Genomic DNA, 22507 nt, shown 5'->3' on the forward strand with positions numbered 1-22507 from the left:
TTCCATTTTGTTATTAATTTTTTTTTTACCAAGTTGATTGCGGAAATGGAGGCTCACCATGATTTTGGATTTTATATAAGTGGCATTTGGTTATTGTTATTGTTGCTAATGCGAGCAACATTTTAATTAGCGAAATAATTTTTAAGTGACACTATAAATTTAGACATAATTATTGTCTCAACAATTAAATTGATTATCTGCTCGCTTTTGATTTATTTGCCATGATAGTCGCTATCTCTGTGAAACGAGGCTCGTATAAAATTAAAAATTGTACCTGATTGGCCCCCTCACAGTCAACCACAACAGACTTCGACTATACGAGTATATGTAAGTATATATGGCATTTATAAATACACCTTTAATAGCACTCCGGACACCCGAAGATAGCTCCGCACCGAATTCTGGCCAAGTATCTAATCTCTTATTTGGTTTTTCGAGAGCTATAAGAGTTATTTACAAATAATAGCTAGCTATTATGACTGCCCGCGCTACAAATTGTTTTATATTTTAGAAAAAAATGTGAGCAATTATATAATTTTTCGAATGTATGAAATGCGTTCCATATTTGGCAAAATAATTGTTGAAGTTTACGAAATTTGTTGGATATTTCGATCAGCATTGCTAGCGCTACAATATATTTTTTTGAAGTTTAGAAAATTTCTTTCATATTTTACAAAAAATAGCGAGATTTTTAATATGTCTGACTAACATTGCTGTACTGCCAAATTCTTTGTTCAAATCTTGAAAGTTTGTTTCATATTTTGCCGAGCTTGCGCAGCAAAAATATTTTTAAAAAATTAATGAAATTTGTTTTATATTTTGCAAGGAAAAGCGATCTATTATATAATTTGTTCAAATTTGTAAACTGTGTTCCATATTTTTTAAAGAAAACCCGCAATGCAAAAAATGTGATCAAATTTATGAAATTTGTTTGATATTTTGCGCGGCATTTAAATTTATAAAATTCGTTTCATATTTGCCTACGCTGCAAAATAATTTATTATAATTTATGAAATTTGGTTCATATTTCACAAATAATTGGGATGTATTTAATTTGACCGGCATTAAACACAAAATATTATGTTGAAGTTTAGAAAATTTTGTTTCATATTTTGTCTGTCCGATACAAAACAAGGTTATTAAAAATTTTTGAAATCTGTAAAATATTTCACAAAAAAATAGCGAGTTATTCCATATGTTTGCCCGGTATTGTACGCGCTGAAATAATTTGTTAAAATGTATGAAACTTGTTTCATATTTTACAAATAAAAGCAAGGTATTTAATCTGCCCGTACTGCAAAATAATTGGTTAAAATTTATGAACTTTGTTCCATGTTATACAAATAATTGCAAGCTTTTACCGTCAGCAAAAAATCCTTTTTAAAAGTGATGAAATTTGTTCCATATTTTACAATCAAAACCGAGCTATTAGATCTGCCCAAAATTGTCCGCGCTGCAAAATCCCTTTTTTCAAATTTATACCACATTTCAACGCCATTCTCTGAATTTGAAAATAAATTTAATAAAATTTACTAACTCGACCGCAGCATTTGCGGTTTTTTAGTCATACATTACATAATTACATGACAAAGATATATTTACACAATTATATAAGAAAAGGTGTCGTTACCATTGTACAATAAAAGTAAACTAAACTTAACTAAACTAATCTCATTTATTGTAATGTTTTTGCATTATATTTAACGTAATTCAAATGTATGTTGATGTTAATGTTAATGTTTATTTCTCTTCTTTTTTTTTTTTTGGGTGAGTTTTATGTACATTGGAAAATACTTTTGTAGAGCAGTGTTTAATTTATATTTATTTTTTTTTTTTTTTGTGTTGTTTGTTTACATATATCACACAGTGCGTTCGCTGTTGTTGTTGTTGTTGCTGCTGTTGCTGTTGTCAATTCCCACATCGATTTTATAATAAATACAACAATATAAAATCACAACAACGCGGTAACAACAACATCGCGACGACCAACAAAATTTCAACTAATTGCGAAGCTAATTTTGCGCAATCTCATGAAATGATTTCAAAGTGGTGGGGAGGGAAGTGTGGGTAGAGGGGGGGTTGTCGCATACAGGGTGTCTCACCAGGTGGACGGTTGTTCGATGTGGTTGACTAGAAATGCTTTTCAGTTTCAGCTCTCTCCTCGCTTCACAACAAACTAACTTCCCGATGCTGAGTTCGAATTCGAGTTGCTCTGTTGCTGTTGTTGCTGCTGTTGCTGTTGCTTGGCACGCTCTTTGGCCTCTTGTTGTGCCTTCTTCGAGCGCTTCCATTTCATGCGTCGATTCTGAAACCAGATCTTAACCTGCGTCTCCGAAAGCATCAAGCCACTAGCAACCTCAAAGCGTTTGGGTCGCGACAAGTATTTGTTCTGCTTGAACTGTTTCTCCAGCTCGAGCAGCTGCTGTGAGGTGAACGCGGTGCGTGGACGCCGCGTCTTGCCCAGAATTGCATGATGCGGATACGCGGCCAGCTCGGGTATGCGATGATGCAGCATGCCAGCGCGTGCCAGGAACTCAAACTGCAGCTGGGAAGGCATGAAATTGGGACCCATGGGGATCTGTAAAAAGTGAAGAATAAAACAAAGTTCCAATTAGTAAAATATTTATTACAACAAGTAAGAAAGCTACAGTCGAGTGTGCGGTATTTTTCTCAAAATATACCGAAATAATATACTGCAAAAATACTACAAATATACATTATGGTATATTTGGTATGTTGATATAACACTACATTAAAACAAGTATGAAAGCTACAGTCGAGTGTGCTCAACTGTGTGATACCCGTTACCCATTTTGAATAAAAGCCAAATATTGCGGTATTATTCTCAAAATATACAAAAAAAATATACTACAAAATTCTAGAAAAATAGCAAATGGTATATTCGGTATATCGATATAGTGTCACATTCAAAATATACCATATAATGCAAATATACCAGATTGTCACCCAAAGCAACTAAGACCCCCAGAAAGTAGTTATTTTTGCCCATACAAAAGTATTTCTTTAATAACTTCGAAAATTTTTATCTGATCAAATTTTCAGGAATCATAACAACTGTAGTAATTATTGTATATACCAAAATTCGCAACTCTAGCTTTAAAATTACGCTTGTTATTCGATTTTTTTTGACTTTTCGGGGGCGGAAATGAGCGTGGCAAAATTTGAAACAAACTTGATCTGCGTGCTAACATAACAAAATTGTAGAAAAAAATGTATAGCTCTATCTCTTATAGTCCCTGAGATCCAGTGTTTCATACGGACGGACGGACAGACAGACGGACATGGCTAAATAGTCTCGGCTGTTGACGTTGATCAAGAATATAAATACTTTATGGGGTCGGAGATACCTCCTTCTGCTTGTTACATACATTTCCTGTCGGTACAAACTTATAATACCCTTCAACCCTAAAGATAACCGGTATAAAAACCTGAAGAGTTGTCTTTTACTTACCGGAATGGGTTTCCCAGAGGGATCGAGTGGCCGATGGAAAGCAGAGCCACCTTGCGCCAGCAGCTGATAAGGATGTCCGCCGGCATAAAGAGGAAAGTCCTGCGGTCTGATCGGACTGTGTGGTGGCACGGGTTTCTTGAACTCATCGTGAAGATCGGACATTCGCATGCCCAGATGCTGGGCGTGATGATGATGCGCGGGCAGCGGCTGTTGATCTTCGCAGCCGGGGCTGATGGGCGGACTGGAGCGATGCGATGAGCTGGGAGATTCAGATCTGTAAAAGTCATAGGAAAAAGTTGATATAAATAAAATGCACACCCTGTTTTAGCTAAGCAGCTGCATAAATAGCGTCCAATTACAATTTGAAAAACAATTAAAAGCCCTCGACTGTCTAATGTGTTTGCTTTTACCCCACCCGTCACTCGCTGCGTATACGTTATAGAGAGAGGGAGAGCGTAACGTGACCAGTTTCGGTAACTCAGGCTACTCCCATTAAGCTTTTCGGCCATGTTGTCAAGTGCTAACAAAGCCGCTTTAAAGCCCGTTGGCCAACAACATTGCAGGCTTGCTCGATTTGAGGTTTTGCTAATTGCATTTTATTGGATTTAGCTGCATTTGCTGCTCTCAGCGGAGTCAAGTGTTAGCCTTAAAAGAATTGACAAAGCAATTGTGTTTCCCAATATATTTTTTCCAATGTTTGTGCATGTTGAGGGTTGAAGGTCTCATTTAAGAAAAAGAAATAGACTTAGGAAACAATTCAAAATCAAAATGATTTCAATAATGATTTCATTCACTTTATGAAGCACTATTAAATATTATTGTGTTATTGCTTTACCAATAGCGTTAGTATTAATTTTACTTATAGCTAACCTTTTAAATAAATAAATAAATATTGTCTTATAAGTTATTTTGCAATAAGAAAACAATATAAAATAAGATAATAATTGCTTCAGTAAGCATTTAAATCACCTTATAAAGCACTATAAAATAATAGTATAAGTTATTTATAATAAGATTGGGAATTTATTGAAAATTTAAATAAAATAATAATTATTTCAATAACGCAAATTGAAATGAAATAATATTTGTGTCAAATAATATAAATGTCACAATATAAATCACCATAAAATTAGTAATAAGAATATGAATTTATTGTATATCATAGATAAGTAATAAATCTTTCAATGATATTTCCAATGAAAATTTGAAAATTTATTAATATTTAACACAAGTTTAAAAGTAATTCGTATAATGATGATTTGACTAACACGAAGTAATATGTACTTTATAATTAGTCCGAGAATTAGTTTTAATGCAAAATTAAAAAAGTATTTTATTTTTCAATAATGGTTTTAATCATATTGTGAATATATTTCCGAATAATCTATAATAATATAATCTATTTACAAAAGATAATCGTTAACATTCTTGACCTTCAACTTATCAAACAGAATTTGACTGTTGCAAGTATTAATCTCTGATAAAATCTAACAATTTTGAAAATATTTTCGAAAAGAATTATTTTTAGTATTGTTGTTTAGTTTTCTATTGAAGTAAATTTATGAATTGAATAAATAACTATAAAATGAATTTAAATTGCGTGACGGTTTGAAATAGGCTGCAATTTAAATTCTGAAAAAACGTGTTGGGTATTCAAACTTCTACAAATATTCATAATAATAATACTGATCATGAAAAATAAATGTAATTGTATTGCAAAAGATCTGCATTGAATATTTAAACTGCTGTAATGATATATCACTTAAAACATATCATTCCTATTATAAGCCGAAGGCCTTTTAAAATTACGTTAGTGTTAATTTTAATTACATCTAACCTTCTTAAATAATAATGAATACCGCTTGTCTTAAGAGCAATTCAAACATGATAGAATCACTTCACCAGACATATTTCTGTGTATCTTCTCTCATGAATATCATTACTAACCAATAAAATGAATCACATTAATTCAGTTGAATTGCAATACACACCTGGACATGCCGTCGGGACTGGGTGAATCGTATTCCCGCGACTCGCGTATCCGCTGCAGAGCCTCATGATCGCTGATGCCGGCGGCAGCGGCTGCGGCAGCCGCATTCGATGCAGCAACGAAGGCGTGATTGAGTTCCGCCTGATCGCGGGCGTAATGCAAGGCGGCCAAGCGATGATCATCGACAATCATGTCGACAGCAGCCGCTGCAGGTTGTCTATCGCTGGCTGACTGCTGATGTTGATTCTTGGCGAGCAGCGCATCGATGCAAAACGATTTCTTTGGCTGACTCTGCGCTTGTTGCAACGCGGTGCCCGTCGAGGGAGGCGAGCAGCTGGACACGGGAATGGGAACGGGCAGCGGAGGAGGTGGAACAGCAGCTGTGGCTGGTGCAGCTTGTGGTGCATTGGCGGGCAACATGACGGCGGCAAGTGGCAAACGGGGCAGCGGATAAGCGCCATTGACTAGAGCGGAATGTGGCATATGATGGGGGGCAAAGCCGCCTTCTACATAGAGACGCGGATGTGGCGGTGCAGCGTGTGGATGATGCGTTGGCGGTGCACCAACTGGACCCATGGGAATGGGTGCCACAAGCAGCGGCATGCCTGTTGCAAGATGTGACTGCGATTGCGATTGCAACTGATGATGTTGAAGCTGTTGTTGCTGCTCTTGGATAACTGCCTCTTGAGCTGCAGCTGGACTGTGTGTTGGGGCGTAGGCGCTGTGCGGTGATCCTGTGGTGGCTGAGGAGTGTGTGGGACTTGCAGCGGCTGCTGCTGCCGCTGGACTGTGGCTGCCACTCGATCGTGGCGAAGGCGACAACGTCGAGTTGTTGCTACTCTGATCGTAATCGTTGGCAACTGGTGGCGTTGTTGTTGTGGCACGGCTCTGTTGATGCTGTGCGGCGGCAATGTGACTGATGAGCAGCTGGCTAATGTGTGGCGCCTGCTGTTGTTGTTGCAGTTGTTGGGGCTGCTGCGACGGCTGCTGCGTTGTGGGCGGCGGCGGCTGTGACACTTGTGCACTGGACATGCTTTGTCTGCGCACGCGACTTATTTGCTTCTAATTGCTTTCTTATGCAATGCGTTCTTTTCTTTGCTTCTGACACTTGGCAAACACACTTTTGGGTGTAACACTGAAACGACGTTGGTAAAACGTACGAACGATTGACGTCTTTGAGTCTGTGGAATTCTACTGCGACTGCGACTGCGAACTCGACGCGACGAGCGCTAATCAACGACTGTGTTCATTGCCGGTCCGTCGCTGTGTCATATAGAGTCGCATATCGCGATGATTGGGCTGTTCCCAAATGCCTCGGTGTGTGAGTGCGTTAGTGTGTGTGTGTTGTAAGGAGAGCGTAATTGTGCCGGGGTGGCTGCGAGAGCAATGCCAAGCGTGCACTGTGCGAAACAAACCAAGTACAAGTAAAGTATGTTGAGCATTTTCAGTAAATTTAGGGGAACACAAAATAATTCTTTCTTTACAATATTTAATAATTTAAAAATCATAATACTTAAGATTTAAAATACTTACTTAATATAATTAAAGAAAGTTGAACATTTTCAATAAATTTAAAGGAATACACAATAATTCTTTTATTATAATATTTATTTAAATGTTAAAATATTGTATTTATATATTTTTAATTTATAATAATAATAAAAAAAAATATAAGAATTTTTTTTATTTTCAATATTATTTGATTGCTTGTATTTTTTAAAAATATTTCATTGTAAATTAATTTATTTAAAAACTTGCATTTTTAAATTAACATTTTCTGGTAATACTAATATTGCATTCTTTCTTAGATCTATCTAAATACTCCCTTATGCGTATGTTGAGTTTGTTTATAGTTTGTTTTTATTTTCTTTTTGAATTTAATATCATTAAAATTTAATCACCCTTTTATTCAAAATTCATAAATTGTCATAACTGAAATAATTAAAATATTTTCATAAGTGCTCTAAACATTTAGTTTGCTTCTTTAATTCGCAACACTTTGACGTACTCCAGATTTTAACTTTCATAATTAATTTTACATTTTTATTTAACATAATATTTTGCTTATTTTTTCAATATTTTTACTTGCTTTCATAATATTGATATAATTGTTATTTTATAAATTTTCAGCGTCTTCACTTTGTTTTTTTTTTTAATATTTTTACTTGACTACATAATATAAATATATAATTTTTATTTTATAAATTTGTCAGCATCTTCACTCAACCTAAACTAATAAGTTTGATTTGCAATCAATCTTCATGGCATTATTTAAATCTAGTTTTTTTATTCATAACATTTTTTGCATTCAGTTACCACTACTTCAAATATTTAAAAGTATTCTACAATTTAACTCATCCTAAAATATTTTGTACTCTTTAGCTTAGCTTAACTATGCTTTCGCTTACTTTTTTAAATGTTTGTTATCAACTGAAATGTTTAAATATTTTCTATAATTTTACTCAATCTTAAATTTCTTTTCTACTAATTGACATAAATTTTGACTTCCTCTATATCTTAAATAAAATTTCAAGTATTTAACTTTTTTCCCTTACGCTCTTTTGACAACTTCACTCACCACTCATTTCTCTCAGTGTAGAGTACTGTAAGCTGATAATTGCCCACCACCAGACGAAACTCGTTAGCACCTTCTTCGCTCACGTTTGCTTTCCGCATTGCATGCCGAGTGTGCGCTCACTCGTGTTGTCTGCTCTCTCTCTGTCGTTCGCTCTCGCTCTGTGTTGGTTTGCCGTTCTCTTTTGGCTGGCGTGCTTTCAAGATGGAGGCGCTCAGCGCATGCCGACTCATTCACACCGCCGTCGGCTAGAGCAGGCCGGCAATATGCGCTGGGCGTTGCCAGCTGCTGTTACTTTTGCTGCTGCTGCGATGCGTGGGCCACATAGCACACGAAAAAAATGTCGTGTGCCTGTAGATGGGAGGGCGTGGCCAGTTGAGTTGACTCTGCTGCTGGTCGGGCACAAAAATTTCATATAAATTGTTGGAAAAACGAGCTATAATTGCCATCATTATGGAGTGTTGAGCCAGTTGAGCTGAGCAGCAAACCTCGCATTGGGTTTTTTTATGGGGGGGACTGGACTTCATAATCAACTTGGGCCTGTCTCCAGTCTGTCTCTGTCGCTGTCGCTGACTCTGTCTCTGTCTGCCAGGATGCCATTCCGGCACATCATTAGAGCAGCAATTAAGGAGGCAGTTTGTTACTTGACTTGACACACAACGTCGCTTCAAGCCGTGAAATTCTTTTGCGCTTTAAGCTCCGATGAAAATCGATAATGTCCTTGCGCCATTTTCCTTTCCAACTCTCGCTCATTGATATTCAATTGTTATGACCACTCAAATCGTTGTGTCGCGTCTGAGGAGCGCACAATAAATGATATTAATGATGCTTGCGAACTGCCGCTAATATCAAAATAATGCATTTTTTATATTAAGTACACGATTTTGGGTTCGATTCGGTTCGTTTAGCAAGCGTTTTATGGCTCTTGATTCGCAACTGATGGATTACAAAGCGATCTGTTAAAATAAAGTAAGAAACTCAATTCGAGAGGAAGTTGCAGCTCTTTTACTCCAACTCCCAACTCAAGTTTTGTTGTTCATGCTCTATGTCTGAGCCTTAATTTGAACTATTCACCTATGCCAAGATAAACAAACGGACCTTGCAGCTGCCACAACCAGAGTAGAACTCTCCAAAACTCTCTCTCTCACTTCTTCGCTTCAAACGTGTGTAAGTATATCATGCAATGTGGAAAACTGTGCGCTAACAAGAAACGTGCTAAAGTGTATTTTCTTTGGCCACGTACTCAGCTTCAGCTTCAGTCTTAGCTCGAGTCCAGTTTGTAAACCCCGAAAACTAGCTCCAAATTAGTGCGATGACTGCAACGTTGGATTGCGACTGATTGCTCAAATGTTATTGTTATTGTTGTTGTTGTTCGAGCCCGTTCCTATTTTATTTTCATTATACGATATTTATCTACTCATCCACGTGCATTTAACCAACATTTGCAGTTGGGGAGCAAACAGAATAGACAAGCTGGCCAACGGCCAACAACAGCAGAGAACAGAGAATGAACGTCTGCAGCATGATTTGTGCTTTTGTTTTCCAAATATTATATAAAATAAACAACGACTGCAGAATGTTGGAATTGGGTTTTAGTTTTTGATGCAATTAGAGCTGCAAACCATTAAATGACATTAGTACGACGATTATAATCAGCTGGCAAATGTCAAAAATTGAGATGCCAATAAAAATCGTAAAATTGTCGCATATGTTGCTGCAATTTAGTTTGTGGTTAAGCGAGGCTGGAGGGGGAAGAGAAGGGCGTGCCAGCTGGCAACCCTCTCTCGGTTTAAGGGCTGCAACCCCTTTTGGGGTGTTAATTCATCCGATAAGTGCACAATAATGCCATAAAAATGCTAAACGCCAGCCAAAGTTGCACGTAATTTCTGAGTAAACAATGTAGAGGGTAACTTTTTTTTGTGAATTCCTCACTTTAAAGCATAACGATTTGTTTGGCCAGCAAATTTGACAAGATTTGCAAACATTTTGAAAAACAATGCGCAGTATCTTTATCGTAAAAACGATGTCATTAATCACGCGGATGGCGATGGCGATGCCAAACACACACACACACACACACACACACACACACCCACGTCAATTGAGCTCGACATGCAATTGATAATTAAACAAATATTTATGTACAAATAATTGGCATTAAATTGCGTTATCAATAAATAATTTTTACAATTGAGCGCTGATATAAACTGTCATGGTTAAACAGTCACAGAGTTGCAGTTGCACTCACAGCTACAGATACAGATACGTCCATAGCTGCAGATACAGATACAGATACAAAGCGAGTTGCAGTTACAGATTGCACGTAGCGTGGCGCATATTTAAGCATTGGCTAATTATGTTGATCGAGTTGCAGTCGCTTTATCTGGATTAAATTGTAACTGCGGAGTGCTGCTTTTTTTATTTATTATTTATTTCGCTTGTAATTTACAATGTAAACTGAGGCGAGACGTTGATTGATTAAGTTGCAGCACTTTATTAACCGATGCAGCATATATAACGAAGCTTAAGGCTATAGTTAGCAACAATTTATTTAGTTAAGATTAACTAAAGATAATTTACTATTGATTTAATAACTATCTTATAAATCAAATAAAAAAGAAACTATATATTAAGATTATGATATAATAAATATAAATCGAATTAAAAGGAAAGCATATATTTATATTATGATATAATAAATATTTGTAATAATAAAAATAGAACATAGCCAAATGTATTCTGATGTTAAACAGACTCATCATAAAGTTTACTCTGATGTTATATAAAATCTTCTAAATAACTTTCGTTGATACTCTTCATAAAAATATTTAAAATATATTTCTAAGTATTAAATGTTTATTAATTAAACTAAAAAGAAAATACAAATTTTATTAGAATCGTTTGCTATACTCTAATGTTATATAGATTATTCATTAAACAAGAGTTTCACTTCATTTGCTCCTTTCTTAACTCATTTTGTCTCTCACATATAAAAGTTGTCAAACTGAAGTTCAACATTTACTATGCTCCTCAGAAAGTCTACTAAAATTTATTTAATTTCAATAAATCTAACATACTATAAATGTAGTTCTATAGTACCAAAAGTATAATAACCATTTTTGTTTATTTTGTAATAATTTTATTAATAAACTTGTAAAAAAAAATGAAATTTAAAAATAAGAGTTTACTCCGATGGGAAATGGAATCTTTTAAGTACGGAAGCCCTTGAATTAGAAGCAAAAATAAATATAAAATAATATAAATTATCACTATAAAATGTAAAAGTTTTCCAAGTGAAACTCTGTAGTAATAAGGTTCTATAAGAAATACTTCTGTAGATCAGTCAATTCCCGAAAAATTCCCAAAGGCAGCTCTTTAAAGTTTCATTATGTATATGTATATGTATATGTATGTACTAAAAACTATAACACAAAAAATATTTTATTTAATAAACTTGGGAAATGACAGTTTAAAAAGACAAAGTGAGATGAATATATAGGATATACTATATACGGTATTTCCCTTGAGTTGGAATCTCTCAAACAGGCAATTCACAAAAATAAATAAAATAAATTTGGAAATTTTAAACATACAAGTTTTCAAGATAAATTTTATAGATTCAAAAGTATAAAAACGCAACTTGAGTTGGCAGACAGCCCTTTACAGGTTCATTAATACCTATAAACATATAAATATGTAGATATAAACAAATATATGTACTAAAGCAGTAGTACAATTTGCGGAATATAATATATCAAATTAATAATATAGCAATTTATATTGTATTTATAAAGCGGAAATAGTTTTTCCTACTAAACACTGGAGTACACTTGAGTTGTAAGCCCTCAAAAAGAACCCGTCAAAAATATAAGTAATATATCTATTTTTTTTATCTTTGAACTTTGAACTTTACATTTATAAGTTAGCCAACAGAAGGGAAACCCCGTTCCTAATGGGTTCTATAGAACAGTAAACTCTTCATCAACACAAAACTTGAGTCAGTCATTTCAGTCATTCCCCAGCCAGCTCTTTAAAGTTGCATTAAAAAGCAACTTAAAGGTATATACGATGTTTGTCATAATGGAAATTCGAGTGCACAGACATACATATAAACATACATACATATGTATATACGTATATTGTACAAATGTACGGAAAATTATGGCGCTACTAAAGTAAATGCCATTTATTGACACAAAATTTTAATTCAATTCCAACATTGAAAAATACTTATAACGTATGGACTTTTCACCCCCCACTTCCGTCACCCCTTTTGGTCGCCTCGGACGCATGATAAACTTTATAATTGAGTTGTGTTTTTTTTTCATTAAGTGTGCGAATTGATTTGTTGTTGTTGCTGCTATTGTTGTTGCTGTTGGGCTTCGTGAACAGAGCAAACTTATTAAAAACTGATAAATGACTTTCAATGAATTTAATTTATTATGTATGTATATGACTACAATATATACTTTTTACTATACTATATGTACAGCTATGATATTATGCTCTTTAATGGGGACTCGGACTTTTGATTTCCAGCAATGACGTGAATACTCATGAATTCTTTCATTTTTTTTTTGGGTGTGCTTATAATTCTTGCCTCCGTAATTGATAAGCAACTGCTGCGAACGCTTTGCACCTTAATCTGTCGAGTTATAAAAGAGGATTTAAAGAGGAAATCGCGCTGTGAAGTGGGCGAGTGTTAAGCGATTGCTAAACGATTACAAATTATTCCAATCAGCTGTGGAAGGATTAGATTTCTAGTGATAATAAATGAATGGGATTTTAAGCAGTTACACCTGTTTGCTAAATGTGGTTAAAGCTCTTGAGATACATTCTTATCTCTTGGGTTAAGGCTATTGAGAGTATCTACAATTTTTATTTGAATTTCAATAGTTGAAAATGTGAATAACTTTCTGTATTCAGCAATTATTTAAAGAATATGAACGAATGTAATTGCATATCTTTATCTGCAAAAGCTTTAGCCTTAGAAGTTCTTTTTCTTTTCTGCAGTTCTTTTTGTATCTGCATCTCTTTCTGCGGTTGTCTCAATGCACATATAATTTATTTATATGTTGTCAAATTATTCCATTCAGCTCTGGCAGGATTAGCTAATAAACAAAATTGAATTTTAAACAACTTCACCTGTCATTATATATAGTTAAAGTTGATCAGTTAATGTATCTTTTAGTTCAAAAGTATTTATATCTTTAATATGTATTTAAATAATTGAAAATATAAATTAATTGCTCTTTTGAACAATCATTTTTAGATTTCGAACTAGTATCTACTGCTTCACATCTTTATCTGCAAGAAGAGTATCTGTATCTGCTTTATATGTGGGTGTATCTTCAGTTCTATTGCATCTGTATCTACAGACTGCAGTTTTTGTGTTGCACAACTAAATAGCTGTTAAATAGATGTTGTAAAATTATTATAGAAATACTATTTAATTAATTTATATTGTTAGAGCTGATCAGTTTATATATCTTTTGGCTTAAAAGTATCTTCAACTCTTGTCTTTATCTTCAAGAAGAATATCTGTATCTGTTATATATATAGGTGTATCTTCAGTTCTATCTTCAAACTGCATTTGTCTCTTTACACAGCTATGTATGTGAAATATATATAGTCAAAATATTATAGATATGCTATTTATCTTAATAGTTGCACCTGCTATTATATGCAGTTAAAGCTGATCAACGAATGTATCTTTCGGCTTAAAAGTATCTACAACTCTTGTGTGTATTTAAACAATTGAAAATGTAAATTATTTGCTGTCTTGAGCAAGCACTTTAAAACTAAATACAAATATCTGTAACTGGATATCTTTATCTGCAACAGTATCTGCATTTTGAGCTGTATCTGTATCTGCAGTTGTCTCTACACACACACACACACCTATGTGTATGTTGTTCAGTCTGTGAGCTGCGGTCGCGACTTGCTGCGCTGCACAAATAAAGTTGGCTCATTAGGCGCAGCGTAAACAAATTCGCTGCCATTGAAACCATCAGTCAGGCAACGAGCCAGTCAGTCACTCAGTCAATCTGTCAGTCAGGCAGTTAGTCAGTCATTCTCTCAGTCAGTCAGTCAGTTATTCATTCAGTCAGTCAACCACTTGGATAGTGGAAGAAAATGTGTAGCAATACAACACAGCAGTTGTTTGCTCAGATACATTTGCTGCCGTCGAAGTTGTTGCGACAAAGTTTTTTAACCTTTTCCAAACTGAGAGAGAGAGAGAGAGGGAGGGAGAGAAAGTAGAAAGAGAGGGCATACGCTTCTTCCTTGTAGCGCCAGGGCGTAATCGTAAACTGAACTGAACCCCAAGCTCAGAGGTAAACGTGAGCTGAGCTGAGAGATAAGAGCACAACCTTTATTTTTTCTTTTTTTTTGGGCTGCTTGAAAATCGCATTTTGATTTGTATTCCGTATTCCGTATTTGATCAGAGTTACGACTGTCACATTTACCGTATTTATATTTGAACTGCATTTTGTAATTATTTGTTTTGTAAATTCAATTGCCAGATAATGATGACGCTGCTTCTGCTGCTGATATCCTGATGTCTTCGTCGCTGTCCCTATTTAGATATCAATATTTTATTTTCGGTTAGGCTCTGTTTATCTTCTTGTGTGTGCTCATAATTTATTATCTCTGTTCTGTTCAGTTTTTTTTTCTCACTCTTCTTGAGTTGTCCTCTCGCTCAACTCTCTCTCTCTCTTGACTTTGACGTCTATTATGATGGATTAATTTTCAATTATTAAAACCTCTGTAGCTCTGTCACTATGTCGCTGTCCAAGCTGCTTATCGAGCCAATAGCTGGGCAACTAGTTGAGCTCCATTGTGGCCTTATCTTTTTCTTCTTTCGTCCATCGCCAATAATCAATTTTCAATTAATTCAAAGCGCATATCAGTTTCAAGACCCCGTTTCGTCTTTCGTCTTTTTTTTTTTCGGGTCTTTAATCAACTGCGATAACGTCAGCTTGGTTTAGCCTTTTTTTTTTGTTTGTGTTGGAAAAAACGAAAAAATTATAGAAATTTGTTTAAAGCCATTTAAATTGCACTTTAAGCGTCGTTGTGTCACTTCAGCCACAATCTAATCGCCGTCTGCGATTTAATTTATATAATCAGCTTGTTTTCATAATTAAAAAATATTAAAATTGTTTATTATACACGGCCCATTCCCATTCCCATTCCCATTCCGATTCCCATTCCCCCTGAATGCCATTGATAACGAGCTAGCGAGCATTTCATCTGCTGCCCATTTGGAGTTTCATTTGACGTCGGGTTTCGAGCTGTCGATGTTTTATGGCCACCATTCGGTCAGTTTGATTGGTTTGTGGTCGCCACCAGAAGCCACCACAAATACAATCCCCAACCACATACTCGTACTATGCTTTAGGCCTTATCGGTCCTCCACTTTGTGGCACTCTAATTGAAATTGCATTGAATTTGATTGATTTGCTCATAAATGTGAAATAGTCGTGGCGCATTTCTTAGCTCCCATTGTTTGTTAATCGGTTTACTATTTGTTGGGTTATGTGGGCTATAGATTTGTTGCCTCCTCAAGTGGCCAGAGGGTCATTTCTCAATCGACCCCGATAGGCATAGAAAACCCGAAATAAAAACGAAAAATGAAAAATAAAGCGATAAATTAGCAGGAAATTAAGTACGTTTATCTTTTTTTTTAGAATAATAAGATAATTGTAATAAATAGTATTCAATGGAATAAGCTGTAATCAAATTATAACCAAAACATCCGCTTTGCTTCCCAGATATTGCGTATACGTCATGTGTTTCCCACGTTCTTAATTAGCTCGCTCAATGCAAAATGTATGTCTGTACAAATAGCTGCCAAAGTTTTTCGAAAACATTTAGCAATGTCAACAGCATCGGGCGCCTCTTCAACCACACATCAAAAAACCACAAGTAAGAGTCGAGTGTGCTCGACTGTGAGATACCCGCCACCCATTTTAAATATAAGCAAAACAGTGCGGTTTTAATTTGAAAATATAACAAATTAATAAACAAAAAAAAAATACTAAAAATACACCTAATGTCATTTTTGGTATGTCTGTAAAATATACCATAACGAGCAAATTTACAAATATTCCTAATTAATATACTGCAAATATACTCAAAAAATATGTCAAATGCTATGTTTTGCACATTAATATATAGTACGACATTTTGAACACATCAAAAAGCGTTGCAGTATTAATTTGAAAATATGTCAAAACAATATACCGCAAATATACTAAAAATATACCGAATGTTACACTTTATATATTGAGTTCGTACTACATTTTCAATAAAAGCAAAACAGTGCGGTATTAATTTTAAAATATGCCAATTTAATATACCACAACAATACTATAAATGTATCAAGGGCTATATTTGGTATATTGAGTATGACAAGTTGGCGTTTTATCCATACAAAAGTATTTCTGAAATCTGAAACAATTTTTTTATCTGATTGAAACCAAATTTGCAGGAATCATAAATATTATTATATGTATCTACCAAAAAATGCGACTCTAGAGTCAAAAGTATTTTTGTTATTGGATTTTTTATTGATTTGCGGGGATGGAAGTGGGCGTAGCAAAAATTTGAAACAAACTTGATCTGCGTGCAAACAAGTGCTGTCGAAAATTATAGCTCTATCTCTTATAGTCTCTGAGATCTAGGAGTTCAAACGGACAGACGGACAGACGGACAGACAGACGGACATCTTGAAGATGATGAATAATATATAATACATATATACCTTATAGGCAGGAGATGCCTCCTTCTGCCTGTTACGTACATACATTTCCTGCCACCATAAATTTATAATACCCTTCTACCCTATAAATACCGAGTATAAAAAGCTGCGTATTAATCTCCATTAAAAGGGAATTTCAATGGAAAAAAAAACGTGGCGCCAGTGGTTGTCAAATTTGGTGGCTTAAAAGTGGAAACCTGAAGCTGAAGCTACCGCACTTACGCGTTTTGCTTGTACTTTTGTACATTTGCAATAATTCGAAGGCAAACAAATGCCAAAAATGCTTAGAGAAAACTGATTTCAAGCCGCGCCCCCAAAAAAGGCCCCCAAAGACACAGACACAGACTCTGACTCCGACTCCGACGCCAGACGACAGCGAAGTTATCGACGCCACAGAGCAAACATTTTAGTCGCCCAAAAACGCTAATGGGTAAACAGAGCTGCGGTGATGATGCGGTGAAGATCCAAAGGCGGTGACAAAGTTCGAGCTTCGAAGTCGCGAGTCGCGAGTCGTGCGCGTCTCGTGCTTATGGAAAACTATCGCACGGAAATGGGCACTTCAAGTTCCTCTATAAAGTTGTGTGGCAAATCGCGTGATTAGCCTTAATAATATGTTAGATTGGTTTTCCCTAGATAAGCGACCAAGTCCAGTAGAAATATTTGATTTATCAATTTGCTACACTTGCCTATCAAGATGTATTAAGCTCTAATCATAGACGTTGATTTACCAGGCAGCCTCGTTATAAATAACACATTACGAATCGCCGAGTCGTATAACATATAATTGTTGTACTTATTATTATTATTATTATTGGCAACCATTCAATATATCAAGGCTGCTCAAATCGGTTTTCAATAACCTAAATATTTATATATTATTCATATTTTATATTTATATTAATATTTTTTCATTTTATTTTATATACCTGCAAATAATATGGAATATTAAAACTAAAAGTAACAATGCTTATTAATTTTAATACTAGCAACTAAAAGGGGTTTTAACTGAGTATAAACTTTAAAATAAATTCAAAAATCAATGTTTATATTGTACATTTTTTGTCTTGAAATTATTAGTATTTACCAATTTATTTAATTATTTAAAAAGCTTAGCTATAATTGAAATTAATACTAACACTGTTAGTAAAGTCATGGCTGCAAAGGCCTTCAGCTTATTTATCAAATAAAATTAGAATATGTAAGCCAGCATTAAAATGTTAGAATTAATTCTATATTTTTGAAAAGTACGATGCTTAGCCCGAATAAGTTTATTACTGTACAGGTTCAATTACTTAATAAGTAAATCGATATTTTTGAAAAAAATGTATTTTAAATGGTTTAAATGGTGTGCTTCGCATCCGCAATACTTTAACGCAAAGTTAAATCAAAATTGGTTGTTATTTATTCAAGATTACAAAACGGAATGCGGATGTTCAAATAATACATTTTTTCAATGCTTTCAGAGCACTGTTAATTAATTAATGTTGCCACATCGATAATATTCAAACTTACATTCCAAGAGAATTTTATTCTGTTCATCTTTTAGGAATTTATTCTTTATTTTTAAAAGGAAGTTTATTAGAATCATATTCTCACAATTTTATTAGAAATATAGTATTTTACATTTACGCAACAATTATATATTTTAAAGCATTTTTGTGTTTCAAATTGAAGAATCAATTCTACATTTTTAAAGATTCGTATTAAAAATCTGTACTTCAAAGTGAAGAATCAATCAAATTATTAAGGAATATGATAAAAACTCTTACATTTTAAATTTAAGAATCAATATTTTTTTTTTTAATTTTAAAGAAAATCAAAGGCTTAAAATTCAAGAATCAATTAAATATATTTTTTAATTTTATTAGTTTTCGAATAAAAAAAAAATTATATTTTTAAAGAAAGTGGTCAAATATCGTAAGTTTTAAATTTTGTTGCTTTCAAATTAATGATTAAATTATAAATGTTCATCAAATTTTACGTACACAAATTGAAAGAAAAACCCAAACTCACGATAGGAATTTATTTTGTATTTTATTGTTAAGCAAAGTTAGTAAGTATGTATGTATATTTTTTATTACACCATTCAAATTCAAGTTTTGTTAAAGTACATTCTCGAAAATTTTGTGCTTAATATTAAACAATCAATTCTATATTTTTAAAGAATTTTATCGAAAATCTCTTTGGGGTACAAAAAAACTAATTAAACTTAATCGTTAGACTTTACAATGTGTGGGGAAAGCGGGGAGGCGCGGAAGTCCTTGTGGTTGAATGGGATGACAAATCTGTTTACTGTTTACCTACATATTTGCCAATTAGTTGTAGCACTTCTCTATCGCTCAGTATCAGCGCAGTGATAGGAAGTATCTCTGGGCAATTCTCGAAATATGTGTGTCGAACGCATTCATCGTGATTCAATTGTAATGAAATTATATGCTATACTATATACGTTTTTTTTGTCATTTTATTGCTTCCTTATAGACATTGTGTCACCGTTGATTAGCCAGCTGAGCAACTCTAACAACTAACTGACTGATGATGAATGACATTGATACGACAAGCTCTAGTTATTACTAAGGGCATTTAGCTTTTGACGTCAGCCAAAGTCCAAAAGATATTGTATCTTCCGGTTAATCATAATGTATTTGAAATTCGCGGGCTCAGTTCCTTGTGTGAATTCGATTGAAAAAAAAGGGAGGGTCAGTTGTTAATAATAGATATGTTACCCATTGCCCATTTAATGAGCCAGCATTACTTTCATTACTGTTAAAAGTACTCTTTATTCAATGACAAGTTTCATGACGCCCCACAACTCGATGATCGGGGGTTGAGTCACCGATATTTGGCATATCATTTCGGCATACGGTCAATGGCTTGCGTCAATAAAGTGCTCATTAATGGCCATTATCGCCACTGCCACTGCTTTTGCTTTTGCTTCTACTGCTGCTGCCATTTGCACAACAAAGCGAATCTTTAACCCAAGCCGACCAAGTTTAAGTCACAAACTTCAGACTAACATAAAAACTTGCACAGTGAGAAAAAAGTGGCCTAGAAAATTAACATTATTTGTAATCATTTTTCACTTGTGATTATCTCTTTCGATTCTTGTATTTATTTATATTTTCTAGTGCTTTCTATCTTTTTTTGATATTTGTATTTATTTATATTTTCTAGTGCTTTCTAGTTCAACAAGTTTAAGCTTATTAATTGTAGCATTAGTCATAGTCCGTATTCTTCACATCAAGCATTACCTCTTTAAATTATAAATTATACATGGTTTTTTATTTATAAACTTATCAGACAGCTAACACTACATAATAAATTTTGATAGCAATGGCTGCCTTCGACTAGTTCTAAATTTAAATCATTCAAATAGCTGTGCATATAAATCCCATTCTTATTTAACTTTCACGTGATTATTCGCTTATTAGCTTCAGATTAAATTCAAAATCCCAATCATAAATCAAAGCAAATCTCACTTTTGAAAGTTTTTTTGTGCTATTATTTTCTTTTTATTACGGTTGAATAAAGTTGTTTAAAACTCTACTTCTACGAAATTATCCATTCATCATTATATGGCTTTACTTAGTATTATAACTGAAAAATTCTATTATTATTTTAAGTTTCATCATTATCAACTGTAAATACAGATAGAAATCTCGAATCCTCAACTAAATTATATTTATTCTTAATTTTGAAAAAGATCTAATTATATTCTTAACTGTTAGATTCTATCCTATTTTAATTTAATTCTATTTTATGAGCTTTATCTTCAGATAATCCGGAGTGCCCCAAAAATCGCTACCGGAATTGATTTCGTTCAATAATTTCAACAATGCCACAGAAATTGCAACATTTTTAAGGTTTTAAGGAATTTTACTAATCATTTCGAACTGTTCTTGGCTGTAACTTTGACTAATACAATTTCCCTATTAGTTTTTTCTTTTTTAATTTCACAAGTATTAAATTTCTTTATTTTAAACATTAAAAGATCTACATTTTTCTATATTCTTCAGTTATATTTTAACAATTATTTTTATGCTATTATTATTTCATAGTCAATATCCGTTTCTAAAATAAAACGCTCAAGATCAATTTAGTTTTAAGTATATATAATGAGCTTATATTTTCATCTAATCACACTGAGAGCACAGACAAAGCAAGAATGATGATTAAGTAAGATCAAGTAAAGGACAAAGTAAAGGATAACTAAAACTTAATACGATCACGTTTGTTATGCTAATTATGATATAAATAATATATGGGCACATTTACAACAATTACATTTAAAACATTATTATAGCGACTATATATTCTTAAAGCGACTATATATTCTATTTATTTATTTTAACTTTAAATTCAAGAAAGATTTCTTGGATCCATATTTAAATAGTTTTTATTCCTTAATCATTTTCATACAATTTTAAATAGCAATAAGTAGTATCAATATTGTTATAATAACCAAAGATATATAAGAGTTAAAGAAAGCCACGTTTAATTTGAATAATAAATTATATAAATTAACAATTAAGCTTAAGGCCTTCAAGCACTGACTGCTTTAGTAATAGTGTTATTGTTAATTTTAATTATATCTAACATTTTGAAATAAATAAATAATAAATTGGCAATCAATTCAAATATAGGATTTATTTTTTTTATAGGTTGATAGACCATATTTGAGTTTAGTGACTCGATTCGAAGACAAATGAAATCACTTAGCAATTCTCAATTTCTCGCTGTGTGCCAACCCATCGAAAGCCGACCAAAAGTATTGACTTTAAACGGTAGCTCAACAGTGGCTAATGGTCATAATTAAACTTGGCTTATTTGCATAACTGAAGTGAAGGGCTAAGAGCAGGCAGGCAGGCAACAACTTCAACTGCCATGGCCACCATTTTGTGTAGAGGAAAGAAAGTGTCTAAAATTGAGTTGGTAATACTTTTGCAGTTAGTTCGCTGACTAGCCTCGAGTTGCAAAGCCTTTTAAAGTTTTTTGCACTTGCATAAGACGCGGCGACATGGTCTTAATTTACAACTAATTGTCATATGACCAAAGCGACTATATCAATGGCTGTAATTTATATACAAGTAGAATGTGAAATCTCGGGGGATTTATTGCTCGGCATGTGTGTGTGATTGCAGTTATAAGTTATAAGTTGCGACGAAGGCGCAGTCGAAACAGATCCCTTTGCCTTTGGCCTATCTAATTGCATGCTAACTGTACTTAAATATCTTTATAATTGACGCCAGTGGGTGTCGTAAAATGCATCGCAGCGTAATACGGGTAGTAAGTACTCACATACATACACATAGTTCATGTCCATGTGTTTGACTAAGCTTACACAGAGGAGGGGCGAGTTAGAGGGGTGAAGGAACCTCACCACCCGCAATAAAAAGCATTTATGTTATTTGTCAAGTTTATCGCAGCGCAGTGAAGCGACATCGATGTGGATACGAATATGACTTCTATGGCCAACCACTGTGCCTAATTAAACCCCAAGCAAGTAGTCGATGAGGTGGAGAAGGTGGGGGAGGTGGGGGGAGGTAGGGGAGGTGGAGGAGGAGGTGTTGCTTTATCGACATGTAACGATCGCTTGAATGTTGCGTTTATGATTTTCAAATACCAGTAGCTTGACTTGACTTTCTGCCTCTGCTCGTGTCGTATATTTCAGATTGACTCTTTTTATTTATTTCTATATTTGATTTCTAT

General features: G+C 34.1%; 2 protein-coding genes across 2 annotated transcripts in view; one reads left to right on the forward strand and one right to left on the reverse strand.

Annotated features, from left to right (window-relative positions):
- Nucleotides 1-1771: 1771 nt before the first annotated feature.
- LOC132792045 (muscle segmentation homeobox) lies at nt 1772-6703 on the reverse strand. Its single transcript, XM_060801258.1, has 3 exons — nt 5464-6703; nt 3473-3746; nt 1772-2578 (listed from the first exon to the last, which is right to left on the reverse strand). Exons 1-3 carry the CDS (start codon nt 6492-6494, stop codon nt 2177-2179), a joined length of 1707 nt encoding a protein of 568 aa, XP_060657241.1. The 5' UTR covers nt 6495-6703; the 3' UTR covers nt 1772-2176.
- LOC132792041 (protein ECT2) overlaps nt 5196-22507 on the forward strand; it is a 55373-nt gene continuing 38061 nt past the window's right edge. The window contains exon 1 of the mRNA XM_060801245.1: nt 5196-5200. The gene's annotated coding sequence lies outside the window, so the exon portion shown is untranslated. The remainder of the gene's footprint in view (nt 5201-22507) is intronic.

The sequence above is a fragment of the Drosophila nasuta genome, chromosome 3, assembly GCF_023558535.2.
Source record: "Drosophila nasuta strain 15112-1781.00 chromosome 3, ASM2355853v1, whole genome shotgun sequence".
In the NCBI taxonomy this organism is placed as follows: domain Eukaryota; kingdom Metazoa; phylum Arthropoda; class Insecta; order Diptera; family Drosophilidae; genus Drosophila; species Drosophila nasuta.

Bases quoted from the DNA above. Each gene is read 5' to 3' on its own strand.
- LOC132792045 (XM_060801258.1), bottom strand. From the start codon at position 6,494: ATGTCCAGTGCACAAGTGTCACAGCCGCCGCCGCCCACAACGCAGCAG. The intron at 3,747-5,463 runs GTGTGTATTGCA...TGACTTTTACAG, and splicing joins AGTCCCGACGGCATGTCCAG to ATCTGAATCTCCCAGCTCAT. The intron at 2,579-3,472 runs GTAAGTAAAAGA...CACTTTTTACAG, and splicing joins CCTCTGGGAAACCCATTCCG to ATCCCCATGGGTCCCAATTT.